General features: G+C 50.1%; 1 protein-coding gene across 11 annotated transcripts in view; it reads left to right on the top strand.

Annotated features, from left to right (window-relative positions):
* Positions 1–14,960, top strand: part of CUX1 (cut like homeobox 1) — a 457,171-nt gene that overhangs the window by 368,359 nt on the left and 73,852 nt on the right. For 5 of the 11 annotated variants that reach the window (XM_049903554.1, XM_049903550.1, XM_049903551.1 and 2 more), the window contains exons 13-20: positions 1,042–1,090; positions 1,880–1,976; positions 3,014–3,685; positions 4,850–4,915; positions 6,214–6,315; positions 8,895–9,724; positions 11,524–11,689; positions 12,326–12,382. In XM_049903554.1, the coding sequence (XP_049759511.1) occupies positions 1,042–1,090; positions 1,880–1,976; positions 3,014–3,685; positions 4,850–4,915; positions 6,214–6,315; positions 8,895–9,724; positions 11,524–11,689; positions 12,326–12,382 (2,039 nt within the window). The remainder of the gene's footprint in view (positions 1–1,041; positions 1,091–1,879; positions 1,977–3,013; positions 3,686–4,849; positions 4,916–6,213; positions 6,316–8,894; positions 9,725–11,523; positions 11,690–12,325; positions 12,383–14,960) is intronic. The other 6 variants (XM_049903557.1, XM_049903556.1, XM_049903560.1 and 3 more) reach the window with 3 other exon arrangements.

Genomic DNA, 14,960 nt, shown 5'->3' on the forward strand with positions numbered 1-14,960 from the left:
AGCTCTTATTTTGTTACTTTACATGATACGGGTCACAAAGCTAGAACCACAGGTAAACACAGAGCGAGCAGATCCTGAGTTTAAGCAGGACAGCGGCCAGGGCAGAGACAGGTCTGCCCATGTTCCAGGCATCTTTGCCTGTGATATCAGCTTCACACATCGTGGTGTCTTGAGGACATGTCTTAAACTGTGGCTACTGGAGGGCAGGGCAGTGCAGTGCAATGTGCTCAGTGCCTGGGGTGTCCCTGTATACCTATGGGCTGGACAGCTGACTGTGCCGCCGCTCATTCTGCCGCCCTCCCCTCCATGTTTAAAAGGGGCAGTTGAAGCTCCTTAGGACAATGCCAGTTCATTTCCCCTTTTCTCCCTGACAGCCTCACAGATAGAAAGGAACACCCAAAGCCAAAGGAACGCTGCAAATGGTCATTGTGGTGACGTGAACACACTCAGGTTTTGGTCTTGTGGGAACAGTTCAAAGCGACTGAAATGACCATTTTGTGATGAGGAGGCCAGTGGTGATAGATCCCTTCTTGAGCCACGTGTTTGTACCTGGCAGTCCCTCCCCAGCCAGGGCTGCAGAGAAGGGCGGCTTGCCACGCTTTGGGACATCTAATAGTGGGACGTTTCCCCTGGTCCCAGGTGCCACAGTATCAAGTACGCATGTGATACCAAGGCCAGAGGAGGCATGAATTCCCTCTCTTGCTTCCTTGGCACAATGCCTTCACTCCTTTGAGCTTTACAAGTGCGTTCTAACTGCAGCTATATTGTGCTCGTACCAAACTTTTAAAATTTTCCTCTGAACAGACTTGGTACGATTCCATATGGAATGACTTACATGCTGGGCCAGAAACTTTTGCTAGCCAACTGCCAGTTGAATAGTTATTCTAGAGACATTATTGAATTATATTACTGCCAGGGAAGTTGTTAAAGTTGTCAGGGGGCTTGGTTCCTGGAGAGCTGGAAATTGTAACGTTAGCACTTATTTAGTGTGGCTGCTATTGAAGGTATAAGCAAATAACCGCTCTGTCTTGCTCTCCACAGTATTCTGAAATCCATGGAGTTTGCACCGTCTGAGGGAGCCGGGACACAGGTACAGGGTCATACTTTGCTCTTAGTGTTGGCACAGCCCAACAGCTGGTCACTGTCCCCCACCCCCCCCCCTCGCCCCCGGTATGCCTCATGACCTGTGCCAGTAGCTCTACAGTCTCAGTATTTCTGTGACAGCTCTCTTTTTGGAGGAGAATGGCACACAGCTGATGAGTAAATCTCCAAAACATTAAACCAAGTTGAAACAAATTGCCTTGAATTAAACAGAGGCAAAAAGAGGAGTTCATGTCTTCTGAACTGATAACTCAGTTGAAATGAAATTGTGATATATCTTGAGCAGGTACTAAGAATATGGATAGAAAGCAACTTCAGACTGTGTGAAAGATCAGCCTAAAAGGAGTTGGCCTGGGAACTTGAATTATCTGCTGCCTCACATGGCGAGGGAACAGGATGACAGTGGTCTGGGGTCATACAGTGGCCCATGGAAATTTAAGGCATCAAGCCAACTCCCACTCCTCAAACCCAGAGGGCAGCCGCTGTCTTTGACTGCTTGAATTTGGAGACAGATTGGAGAATAATTAATTGTCTAGAAGTTACGTGAGTTTTTAGAAGAAGTGGGAAAAAGTACTTTAACTGAAATTCCTCTCCAAAGGAACTTGAATTTGTCCCACGTGTGCTTTAAAAATCTTTGGGGGGGAAATAAGATTTCCCTAATTAGTTGGAGCCCCGTGGAGAGAGTGGGTGGGAAAGCCATGAGACAGGCAGGGGTGCTGGGCCTGGGGCCCCGGGGCAGGTGGCCAGCCCAGAGTGAGCCCTGCTCTGCCCCGTCTAGGACGCGTCCAAGCCCCTGGAGGTGCTGCTGCTGGAGAAGAACCGTTCGCTGCAGTCCGAGAACACTGCGCTGCGCATCTCCAACAGCGACCTGAGCGGTAGGTTGACAGGGTCGCGAGTATGGCGCTGGGTTCACTTTGCAGGGTCGCGGAAGAGGCAGCTGAGCTGTGCGCTGGGCTGATGCATGGTGGGAGCCTCGCCGGCAGTGCGAACCCTGACTAACGAGCATTGGTTCCCTCCTCTCCTCACTGCTCCTCTGCCCTTCCCTCCCCGCCCTGCTTAGACGGGCACCGTGTCGTCGAGATTGTGAGCCTCAGTGCGTCCGAGGGGTCAGGTTGAGGAAGTGTCGCAGGCAGCCCAAGAGGGACACTCGAGGATGTTGGCTTTCTGGTCTCTCTCTAGTTGTGCTGCGAGTCAGTCTGTGGGAGCAGAGGTGAACGCAGCCTCTGTCCTGGTGTTTCTGGGGGCTGCCTCCGTGGTGTCCCCCGCCCTTCCAGGCTCAGGGGAGCTCTTCTTCCTTTGTCAGGTTTCCGTGGGGATGCATCCCCCATCCTTAGCCTTTCTTTGCTCATCCCAAAATGGCGGCGTCACTCACTGTGCTTCTGGTTTTGGCAGCTGGTAAACCGTTCGAAGGTATCTCGGGCTTTGATGGTATTTCATTCTTAAAATGTGCGTGCCTTCGATCGAGTGGACTCGTTACGGTGCATTCGCCTCAGAGCAAGCGGTGTGAGAGAATCCATGGGTCCTAAAATGTCAGTGTTTGCTGCTCCTCAGGTGGGGCCCCCGGTAATAGGTGGAATGCTAGAGGCCCGCCGAGGCCTGCGACCTGTCAGCTCCGTACCGTGTGTGTTACCGGCTCCTTGCCACTCACTAGGAGTTTGAATCGATGTCAAGGGGATTCTCCAGGCTGCAACGTACAAGAAAGGCGCAAACATGAAATGCATGTTGCTTGTTTTGGGGGGCCTCGTTTGGCTAATTAAAAATTCAATTGAAAAACAAACCAACACACCTCATTGGCCCTTGTAAAAATCTGCACTTTTTTTTTCCCGTTTGTGGGGCAAACTTTGCATTTTGGTCTTGGTTTTTTTTCCCTTTTGAATCCCCCATAATGCATTATGTTTGCCCTTCCTTGTAGGGTCAGCCAGGAGAAAAGGGAAAGACCAGCCTGAGAGTCGGCGTCCTGGACCTTTGCCGGCCTCCCCTCCTTCTCAGTTGCCCCGCAACACAGGGGAGCAGGCTTCCAATACTAACGGTACACACCAGTTCTCACCAGCGGGGTTAAGTCAAGACTTTTTCAGCTCATCCCTGACAAGCCCCAGCCTACCCCTGGCTTCTACAGGAAAATTTGCACTAAACTCTCTCCTCCAACGACAGCTAATGCAGTCCTTCTACTCCAAGGCCATGCAGGAAGCAGGAAGCACAAGCATGATTTTTTCAACAGGTCCATACAGCACAAACTCCATATCTTCCCAAAGTCCATTACAACAAAGCCCAGATGTAAATGGCATGGCCCCGTCCCCCAGCCAATCAGAAAGTGCTGGGAGCACCTCCGAGGGCGAGGAGATAGACACGGCCGAGATTGCCCGGCAGGTGAAAGAGCAGTTGATCAAGCACAATATTGGACAGCGTATTTTTGGACATTATGTCTTGGGACTGTCTCAAGGGTCCGTGAGTGAGATTCTGGCCCGGCCCAAGCCGTGGAATAAACTGACTGTGCGAGGCAAGGAACCATTTCACAAGATGAAGCAGTTCCTCTCTGACGAGCAGAACATCTTGGCTCTCCGCAGCATCCAAGGCAGACAAAGAGGTGAGAGACTCTGGCGGGCTGGTGCGGACATTGTAAGCCTATCGCAGAGTTGGATGTATGTGTTTGTGCGTCTGTCTGTGTGTGCGCTAAAACATTTGTACATCACATCAGGTGAGATTCTTCTCAGTTTGATCATTTCCAGAGGTCAAGGGTCAGCAGGCATGAGCTAAAGCTGTTAGATGTCGGAGATCCGGTCTTCCCATTTTACTCAGCTTGCACGTATAAACTCAGTGAGCGAGTACTGGATTGGAGGGAATTGTATTATGGAAAACAGCCCAATATGTTTAATGTCCAGTGGTCACATTGGCCCTTGGTGCTGGCCTCAGGTTGGAGGAGCCCTTGGGCGCCATCCAGCCCTATAGCAGCAGCGCCCACCGGAATAAATCCTCCCCTAGACCTGGTTTCTGTGGGTAGAAGGTAATCAACAGCACCTTCTCTTCTCTTCCCCACCCCAAAGAGGAGAGTATGTTCTGTGGTCAACTTATTTCTAATGTCTCCATTCCGTTATTGATTCATTTAGCATTATGAACAGAATATGCCTGCCTTGAGAAAAACCCATGAAAGTTTTATTAAAAAAACCATCCCTGCCCCATCCTCCAGAAAAGATAAAAAGTCAGTCACATCCATAATTTAAAGAAGTCCTTCCCTCTTTAAGAACTGGGGTCATTCTGATAAATCACAGTGATACAGAGAGAGAATTTTATCAGACTCATTTGAAACCTCCTGAAATTTAGACTCCAACAAATGGAGAAGGGAGATGTTTTGAGCAGCATCAGTTTGCATAAAGAACATGGAGCTTTTTATGGTGATGTTAACTGAAATTGAATGTCTCTGGATGATTAATGTGGGGCTTAGTTCTGCGGGCTGGTGGGTGATTTGCTTGGAGGCAGTTCTCCCTCCCTTTGGCCATCTTTGCAATGATGCCGTACTTAGGTTGGTCCGATCTCTTACAGTAGAACCATAGCCTCTGCTGACCAGTCGGCAAGGGAAGGGCCTCTCCGAAGTTTCTAGTAACTCCCAAGTTGCACAGGAAGCCCTGAGCCCAGGAGCCCTGGAGCCCTTTCTTTAGTGACAGGCGGCTCAGATTTCATGTCACACAGCCCATATCGTCAACACCACCATTCCCCTGATTGTTTTGTTCTTACCACACTTGTTTTTCAACAGAGAATCCAGGCCAGAGCCTGAACAGACTATTTCAGGAAGTACCGAAACGAAGAAATGGGTCTGAAGGTATGTTGCAGGCAGGTGTTTTTCTTTGCAGTCAGTAATCTAGGAAGCAGCATGTCCTTAGCTGTGTATTTTGCTTAAAACTGTGCAGTGTGATTCTGGCCTGGAACCTGATGGAAAAACAGAGCTAGTAAGTATAAAACAAAGCACGGGTTCAAGTAGGCACGTCCCCGTCTCCCGAGCTGCCGATCCCAGGTTTACGGGCGCGCAGTGGAGGTGAAAAGAGGGCAGCATTACTAAAAATGAGCCCCTTAAGTATGAATCCCAACCCCTTAGGATTCAAATTGCACCCTCCTGTTTTCTCAGAAGCAGGTAAAAGAATAACAGTTGTTGCTCTGAGAAAAATCAGGTGACTTGGTGAAACCAGATACTGCTGCTTCCTCCTATTTTCCAGTCTGAAATTCGGTAGAGGTCCTCCAGAGCGGACCAGTTCCAAACATAATCAGTTTTCCTGTGGACCTTGGCAAGCCAGTCCCCACTGCACCCTTTGGAGCTGCGTCTGTAATGGGCTGAGTCCCAGTGGTATACTTGTTTTTAAATGGTTTCATGTGGCGGTTCCTATTTAGTAAGGTAGTAAGAAATTAAAATATTTGGAAGTCTTCCAGGAAGAACTGGGGCCAGCCCCTGGGCTCCAGTAGCTTCAATGTGTCTGCACAGGTGGCTACTCTGCAAAGCATCACCATGTGGCTGATAAGACCAATTCTTGTCCTTTAGGAATTTCTGTAGGCTTCTCTCCTTGTTCACAAATAACAAAAAAGATCATATGCGATAGCGGATCACAAATGTTTTAGTTGAAGCTCCTTCCTCTTTATCTTGTAGATGTTGACAGTGAGCCTCAATCCATTTCTCTCCTCTCTCATTTTTTCCCTGTTTGGGATACCAGCACAAATGTACAGAGTCTGAATATAGTCCCAAGCCAAAGGAGTTGGTGTCATTTTTGAATGCCTCATGAGAAAGCATTGCCTTTTAATTCCTCATCTTTTTTTTAAATACTGGAGGAAATGATTCATTCTCCATGATACTAATCCATGGGCGAGGTCCAGCTTGGGTATATGTGAGAGGTCTCACTGGTAGACCAGCATTTAATATAAGGTAGATTAAACAGGAAGCCTGCCCTGCGGTGTCGCGGTACCTGCTATGACATTGCATTCACAGCAAGCACAGGGACATGGGAGGCCACGCCTGCCTCCTTGCCATCACTGGCCTCACCTGGGGCACTTTATCAGAACGCTGACTTTGTGTAGCATTGTGTTTTATTCAAAGTATGGGTTTGATGTCTTTGGTGCGGCTTCTCCCCGCAGGTAATATCACCACCCGGATCCGTGCCTCGGAGACCGGCTCCGATGAAGCAATCAAGTCCATCCTGGAACAAGCCAAAAGGGAGCTGCAAGTGCAGAAAACTGGTACGACTTCGTCTTCTACTTCAGTGGCTGCTGACTTCCAGACTTAATTAAAAGAATTGTTATGAACGATCTGGTCAGCAGTAATTAACTTTTTTTTTCTTAACAATAATGAATATATGTTTTCAAGCATTTAGACAATTATAAAGGGGAGCAGCTCTGTTTAATATCTCTTACTAATAGTTAACATTCTTTCTACAACGTCATTGCCTAGCATTGACGGAGGAATATACCCCTGGCCTGGAATCTCCTTTTCAGTAGCTAAATTCGTTTTAGCCACTTGAAGGCGTAAATTAGCAAGCAGTTTGTATCAGGTTTCCATCTGAAATTCAGTACAGGCTTGTTATTTGGGTAGTAGCATACGTGGAAATTAAAACTAGCCTCTTAACCAAAAGTGACTGGAAAAGAATGAGTGAAAAATGAGTTCTTAACAGCTGCTTAGTAAAAGTGAATGTTGCTAGGGAGGAAAAGCAAGATTTTGAGGCCAAATGTCACCCATGTGGCCTCCCTCAGCTCAAGGGCCCTGAGAGCTGCATTTTCTCACATTGCAGTTGAGTCGACTTCGACACATGGTGTCCCCATACGTGTCAAAGTAGAACTACTGTGCTCCACAGGGTTTTCTGTGGCTGATTTTTTGGAAGTAGATCCCCAGGCCTTTCTTGCAAGGCATCTCTGGGTGGACTTGAACCTCTAACCTTTAGGTATTTGCGGCACACAGGGAAGTCCCACATTCCAGTCATTCCCCAGTTGATCTTTGGTTGTTTGAGAGGCAGGTGCCATGCTGCAGATGCAGCTCAGACCTTCCACTGGGGAGGAAACACGGAGTGTCCATGTTCTTTCCGTGAGGCTTCACACGCAGACACCTATCGGCCCCCGGGCTGTGATACTCCTGGCCTGCCAAGTTCCCTTAACTGTACACCTGGCCACAGGGCTCCTGTCTGGCTTGGTGGAAGACCCATGGAAGCTGAGCACAAGCCTCCACCTGGTTACTTGCTCTTCTCAGCCTGGCTCTCCTCAGGGCTCTCCCCAACACAGGCTTATTCAGCACATGAGCTCGGTGCACCCTTCTGAGTACCACGTCTGGGCTGACTATCTCCACCTTTCTTCTCCTGCTCAAAATAAATCCTTGCAACAATCTTAGAAGATGGGTTTTGCTATTCTAGTATTCCTGATTATAAAACTCAGGCTCAGAGTTGAAATAATTTGCCCAAACTCATTACGTGGATTTAAACCCAGATCTTCCAACCCTTGTCCCAGTATAGGGGACCCCTCTATTGCTGTCTGCCTTCTTCCAATGACCCCAGAACAGTAGAAAATCCTCTTTATGGGCTCAGAAGCCTGACAATGGATGGAGCTTGCTCTGATAGGCCAGGGGAGAGGTTTAAGCCAACCTCCCCTCTTGTTGACTAAGTAGCCAGGACTGTTAGCAGGGCAACTCTGGCCAGGTAGAAAATACACCTAAACTTGGAGTGAAGGCCTGCTCTAAGGCCTGACTCCCTTTATTGCCTGTTCCCTCCTTGAGCCTTAGGTTCTCCATCTGCAAAATTATGGTGGTACTGCCTACATCGTAAGGATGCTGTGGAGATCAATGAATTAGAGGGAAGGCCCTCTGTTAAGCAGTAAAATACTCAGAAGGCATTAAAAGTTGTTGCTTTAGGCACATTCAAAGCAGATGAAGAGCCAGCACGTATGACTTCCTCCCCCAGACATGGAGGCATATTATCTGCGGAGTGTTGCACAGGTGAGAAGGTCGGACTCCTGAAATGTCAGCTGGAGTATCTGCAGGAACGTCCTGCCAGTGCTTCTCATCAGGGCCTCACACCACTCTCACCTGGGAGCTGGTTAAAAATGCAGATGCTGGACCAGCCCACATCTCCTCCTGAAATAGGCACTCCAGAGCTGGGCCTGGGCATGTGCATTTTAATAAGCTCAATGAGTGAGCCCTAGCCAAGAGTCATTGATCTAGTCTGTTACTGTTCCAACTTACAGGTAAAAATGCTGAGGCCCAGCAGTACCCGGGACTTCCCCAAGGTCGCAAAGTCCTGGCTCTGGGCCAGGGAAGGCCCACTCAGCCTCGTTTTGCTCCTCTTCTCCCCTCCCCTGGGAGAGATTCACTGTTGCTGGCCAACCACAGTGATCCTCTCAGACAGGGATTCTGCCTTGTTCATCCACATGTGCTCATTTATCATTGGGAGACACTTGTCACTCAGTTCAGTTGCCAGCAGAAGTTGTGCTTCTAAAGCTTGACAGAAGCACTTGAGTTTTGGAATATAGCACACAAGAATATGAAGTTTAGAAATCATCAGGGAAAGAAGGTCCCAGATGGCATGTCGCTGGGCAGCTCCACACTTCTCCTTCCTGTCCCCTTTCACAATCAGAAATGCTTCCACTTGGCTATGCAGGGAGGGTATCAGGTCACAGAGCAGGGTGTTTCCTTGATGGGGGAAATGTTGGAAAATAAAGCAGTGTGGTTCTCCCAAAGAACCCACAATGTGTGGTGGGTCGGGTTGGGTGGAAGCTGGAGAAAGGCAGCATGTGCCCAGCCGAGGGCACCACCTCACCTCTGTGTTTGCTCCATGCAGCTGAGCCGGCCCAGCCGTCCTCTGCATCCAGCAGTGGGAACTCTGACGACGCCATCCGGTCCATCCTGCAGCAAGCCCGCCGAGAGATGGAGGCCCAGCAGGCCGCCCTCAACCCTGCCTTAAAACAAGAACCACTGTCCCAGACAGACATCACCATCCTGACCCCCAAGTTACTGTCCACCTCACCCATGTCGTCGGTGTCCAGCTACTCACCCGTAGCCATCTCCCTGAAGAAACCCTCCTCAGCTCCCGACCCCAGCATCTCTGCCCTGCCGAACCCCTCAGCCATCAAAAAGGAGCCCCAGGATGCCCCCGGGCCGGAACTTCCGGGAGCAGCCGATGCTGCCCAAGGGGTTCTGAGACACGTGAAAAACGAGTTAGGCCGCGGTGGCGTCTGGAAGGACCACTGGTGGAGCACGATCCAGCCAGAGAGGAGGAGCACGGTTTCCTCCGAAGAAGTAAAGGTTGAAGAAGCCAGCAGCGGGAAAGAAAAAGCCAGCAGCAGCCAGGCACGGGCCGAGCGCAACCAGCTCCAGGGACCCTCCTCTTCGGAGTACTGGAAAGAATGGCCCAACGCCGAGTCGCCATACTCCCAGAGCTCAGAGCTGAGCCTCACTGGGGCCAGCCGCAGCGAGACACCCCAGAACAGCCCTCTGCCTTCCTCCCCAATCGTGCCCATGTCGAAGCCATCCAAACCCTCGGTCCCCCCGCTGACCCCTGAGCAGTATGAGATTTACATGTACCAGGAGGTGGACACCATAGAGCTCACCCGGCAGGTGAAGGAGAAGCTGGCCAAGAACGGCATTTGTCAACGGATCTTCGGGGAGAAGGTAAGGAATTCTGTGTGGGGCTTGGGTTTTCCCCTCTTTCCTTGCTGAGGACTAAGTGTCTATCTTGGAGCAGGTGGTCATCACCCTTTTTAACGAACCAAGGAACCTCATGTCACCTCCACTCCCAACCTGGCGGAGAGGCTGAGGGTGAGACGGCCTGGCTCCCAGGTGGCCCTCCCACCCATGCTCTCCTGGAAACCCTCAGTTACACCGTAAGGTACAGATGAGGAATTTGAGGCTCACGGAAGTTAAATACTTGCCCCAGCAGTTGGTATTTGAGTTCAGTCCAGCCTCCACGGCCATGTCTCAGCTCCAGAGATACCTGTGCAGACTGTTTCGGCCACAAAAGAGGCACAGTCTGACCACACAGAGAGATGGCCAGTATGCCAATAACCGGGAGGTACTGACAGGCAAGGCTACGGAAAGCATAACGGTACCTTTCTGGTATAATTCAGAAGGTGCCTGGGTATTGTCCAGCAGCGAGGTCAGGCAACTTGCCCAGGAATACACAGACGGAGCTGCACAGAGCGGGCCAGACCAGGCCCAGGACTTGCCCTGAGAGCAGGGTCCCCGGTTTCCTTGTTGTCCTTCCCTGGCTAATGAACATATACTAGTTTGTGAATGAGCTTCCAGACCCTTTCTGTTCTCTGCACTTCCATAACAGTGGCCTGCCGTGTGTGTCAGAAATAGAATAATGTACAGTATTGTTTTAGATTGCATCATGATTTGCTAAGCAGGAGGGCCCGCTCCCCTAAGGGCCGGCTTCCCAAGGGGCATGTGGCAGCAGAGGCCTTGTCCTGCCTTCAGCTCGGTGTGCAGTGAATCCTTGCAGTATCCGATTGTGAACTCTTTGTCCTGATTTTGCAAAAGGTGATGGGGTGAATAGAAATCAGGATGAGAATTTAAAGCCCCTTGGAATTTCTAATTTGGTGTTGTAAAAATACCATTTGAGAACATTTAAATAGACATTTGTGCTCATGCCTTAAATTTAGCAGAGACTTAATAGTGTTGAACTTGTTTGGCCCATGAGTACAGTTTATTCTGGAACTTGAGAACTTTTAAAGAGAGTGATGGGGCTGCGTCTGAGTCCTCATGGGGGTGTCTGAGCCTGTGCATATGGATGGCCAGGTGTGAGAGCAGGGAGCCCCCCACACACATGGAGCTTGTCGAGGGTCTGCAGCCGTCTTTTACTCCCAGGCTGGCTCCCACTCACCACTGGCCCACCTCTGGGCCCCCACCGTTGAGTGGGGTGGGGTCAGAGAGTAAGCGTTTTCTGAATGCCAGCCAGGCCCAGCTCAGCACAGAGACTCAGCACGGAGACACCACAGCCACTGCTTCTGCCTGAAGGGGCCCTTGGCTCCACACCACAGCCTTTCCTGGGGCCCCCAGGCAAAGAGCAAGATGGTTCTGAATGCTTGTCCCCAAGGTTGTCAGGACTACAATCCTGCAGGCTTGGCAGGATCAAGACCCTGAGCAAGAGCCCCTCCCCTCCTTTTCCCAGCCTGCCTCGCTGTGAGCTGAAAACTATGACCATACTGTGGCTCAGGTGTGACCACCCTGACCCAAAACACCCTGGGTGCCAGGGCGGCAGGCCGTGGTGGTCTTGAGAAGCATATCCCCTACCCAGGCTGTTGCCCTCCACCAGGTGTGTTCTGTGCTCAGAGTCAGCTCTGGAAGCCGTCCCCATGTCATCATCTCTGCCCTGCCCCGACTCGGTAGCTTTGCATTACTCAACCATTTTGCAGCTTCGCACTGAAAGCTTGGCCCTGATGGCTGTGTGTCTTTGGTTGCCACTCAAGGTGCTGGGCCTCTCCCAGGGCAGTGTCAGTGACATGCTGTCCCGGCCGAAGCCATGGAGCAAATTGACCCAGAAAGGCCGAGAACCCTTCATCCGGATGCAGCTCTGGCTGAATGGTGAGCTGGGCCAGGGCGTCCTTCCAGTCCAAGGGCAGCAACAAGGACCAGGTAACTGCAGCCCTGCCCTGGGCTGGGCTGGGCTGGAAGGGGGAGTGGAGAGCAGAGGATCTGTGGGGGGAGGCCGCCAACCCACATTCTTAGCAAGGGCCAGGGAACCGCAGCCCTGCTGGGGGCTACTGCAGGCTGGGAGGGAGCGGGAAACCATTCAGGCAGAAGCCAGCCACCCTCAGCTGTTGGCTGATGCTGGGAGGCAGAGAACTGCCCCTCTCCCTCCACAGCCTGTTGCCATGGGACTGACTTTAGTTTTTAGGAGAGAGAAGATTATGCCTAGCTAATTTTGTAAGCAAGAGAAAATGAGTTACCAATTAAGAAAGGCTGTTTATACGTAAATATGGGTAAAAGTCAAGTAGCTAAGGCAGAGAATTGGGAAAGAAAAATCAGTTGGAGGCACAGAGGTGAAGTCTGGCATTTGAGAAGCCTCTGCTGCTCCCGGATCTGGTGTCCTGAGCCGTACTAGCTGCACGTCTCTGCGTGCAGGGCCCTCCCTCAGTCAGGAGTGGGACCCCTCCCTCCGGCTCCTGTGGCTCAAACTGGCTCCCTCAGTGTGCTGGGTTCTGTGCATTAGACAGCCTGAAACCCTTGGGCTATGTTTCCTAATTTAATTGTAACCTTTCTCTTATTCAGTCATCCAGTCTGTGATGTCACTCCAGGACCCCCTGCTGCAGGGCAGCGTGAGCTCAGGTAACTCAATGCTTCCTACCGGCCTTGGGTGGCATGGCCTTTCCTCTTCCCTTTCGGGTCTGTAGGGATCCCTTGCTCAGGACTTAGCTGAAAACACTGTGTGGTATTGACCAACTGGATTTCTCCTGGTTTTATTTTCTAGTAGAGGGTGGAAGGCTATGCAACTGAGTGAGGAGTCTCCACTCCCATTGCTTGCTCCTTACTGTATTTTCATCAGTAAGTCATTTGGCTTCAGGGCTGGGGGTGGTGGTGTCCAAGTCAGAGACAAATGACTGTCTGCACTCAGGGGGCTTCCAGTCTAACAAGGCGGACAAGGTATAGGCACATATCGCACCCACAGTGGGTTAACAAGGGGAGTCACATTAATCTGGAAGACCTTCGGGTAGCCTTTGGCAGCAATCATAGGGAAGGTTTGAACTTGAGATGGGGCAAGAGGAGCAGCTGGAAGGAAATGGCAGTGGACCTCCTGGGAACAGCTTGGGGTATGATTGGAGGATCGAGGTGATTCACCAGCTGGAAGAGAGGGACTGCGATGGGCATCACAGGTAGGGAGGTGCTGGAGAGCTGAGCGTAGGCGGAGATGGTCAGGTCGCAGCTCATCAGCCTTCAAGAGCCCTGCAGGTCTGTGAGGTCTCCAAGTAGCGTTCCTACTCCTGCAGCCCATGTCCCTTTGCTCCGGAACTCCCTCCCCCATCCTCCTTCCTGCCTCCTCTCTGGCTAAGCTTTTCTCACCCAGCTTGGAGGAACAGCCAGCATCACGAGCTGTTCCTCTTTTTTCCTTTCTTTATTTTTCTAAACATGTTGATTAGTCTCCATATCCCATTGATGCGTTGAAAACACAAACAAGGCTAAGTGAGGCGCGTGAAGCCTGCCAGCTTGCTGGAAGTTTTACGGGGGAAACATGTGTAGTGCGGGAACAGCTGGGCGGCAGCGGCTGCTCCTGCTGCAGGCTCCCGAGCCCACGCACAGACATAGCCAGGAGCACTTTGGTTCCAGTCAAGTTCCGGTTGAGATTGTCTGTGTTTTAGGTATTCTAACAGACTTGGGCCAAAATGGGGGGCAGAAGGCTGTGTCTTCCCCGAGCCTCTGGTTTTCTTGGCTGGAAATCTGAATGGAGTGGTTGTCCGTCTGAGGAAAGATCAAGTGTGATGCCTTTTCATTTAATTTCTGCTTTGGCCAGTTTAATTGGCAAGCACCAGAGAACTTACCCAGCACTGGCTTGTAGTCAAAATACATTAGGGAAAATAATGAACATAGTTGTTTGTGCTAGAGTTTTGCGGACGTTTGCATGGAAAATTAGACTTGCCTCCTGCTCTAACGGAAAGTTGGCCTCCCCTTAAACTCTCTGGGAGTATTTGCTGCCCCATTCAAGGCAGGGCTGAACCTGGCAGAATGTGACTAAAATTTTTTAGATCAAAACCCCTGGTTCCTAAATAAAACAGGAAGTCTCGCACAGCCCCAAGTCTGCTCTGACTGATGTCAAAACCTCCACGTCCGAACAAATCCCTGAAGGATGGTTTCGCACTCTTTATTACAGCAGGTAACCGCCACTGTGCTGGAACATTCATACAAGGGTCACGTTTACAAACTAGGAGAAACACTCTGGGCCCCTAAAACTGAAAACCAAACCAGTTGCCGTCGAGTCGATTCTGACTCATGGCAAGCCCCTAAGAGGAACGTAAATAATATTGTTGAAATAAAAGCGGGAGAGAAGTGGGGTGTAGAACTCAAATTCTAGTAAAAAGACCAGATTTGATGGTCTGATGGAGACTGGAGACTGGACCCCAGAAGACATGGCCCCCAGACTTTCTATTAGTCCAGAACTGAAACCATTCCCAAAGCCAACTCTTCAGGCAAAGATTAGACTGGACTGTAAGAGATAAAATGATACTGGGGAAGAGTGTGCTTCTTGGATACATGAGACTAAATGGCCAGCTCCTGTGCGGAGGCAAGAGGAGCTGGTTAAGTGGACACAGGGAATACAGGGTGGAGAGGAGGAGTGTGCTGTCACATTGTAGGGAGAGCAGCTGGGGTCACGTAATAATGTGTGTTTAAGTTTTTGTATGAAAAACTGGCTTGATCTGTAGACTTAAAGCACAATAAAATAAATAAATATTTTTAAAAAAAGATAATTTAAAACTCTTGAGAAGGCGGCCCTGGGCCTCTAGATAAACCTGAACACGGTGTAACTTAGTGGTTTTGTGAAGAGGTGACAGGCGGGCTGTCCCTCTGTCACCCTGGTGAGAGGGAGATTGATTGTAGATTGCCTACTCAGCGCTCCCAGTGACTGAGCAATAGGGAAACCACCTGTAGAAATAATAATTATGATGACTGTGGAGAAAAATGGAAAAAAATATTTCTTATATTGTAGGAAAATTTTTTTAATTGTGTACCATGGTGGTAGCTAAGCAAAAATGTTTCTCTGTGATTCAGGAAGACTAGAGATGCTTGTCAAAATGAAAAGAGAAATTGTCATATTATGGTCAGATCGTGGGTGGGAGTTTTCCTCATTTGAGATTTCTTTACTATCATTGTTACCCTTTCAAGAGTGTTTCTAAAAATAAAGGTAGCTTTGTTC

Source organism: Elephas maximus, chromosome 12, assembly GCF_024166365.1.
Source record: "Elephas maximus indicus isolate mEleMax1 chromosome 12, mEleMax1 primary haplotype, whole genome shotgun sequence".
NCBI classification, from domain to species: domain Eukaryota; kingdom Metazoa; phylum Chordata; class Mammalia; order Proboscidea; family Elephantidae; genus Elephas; species Elephas maximus.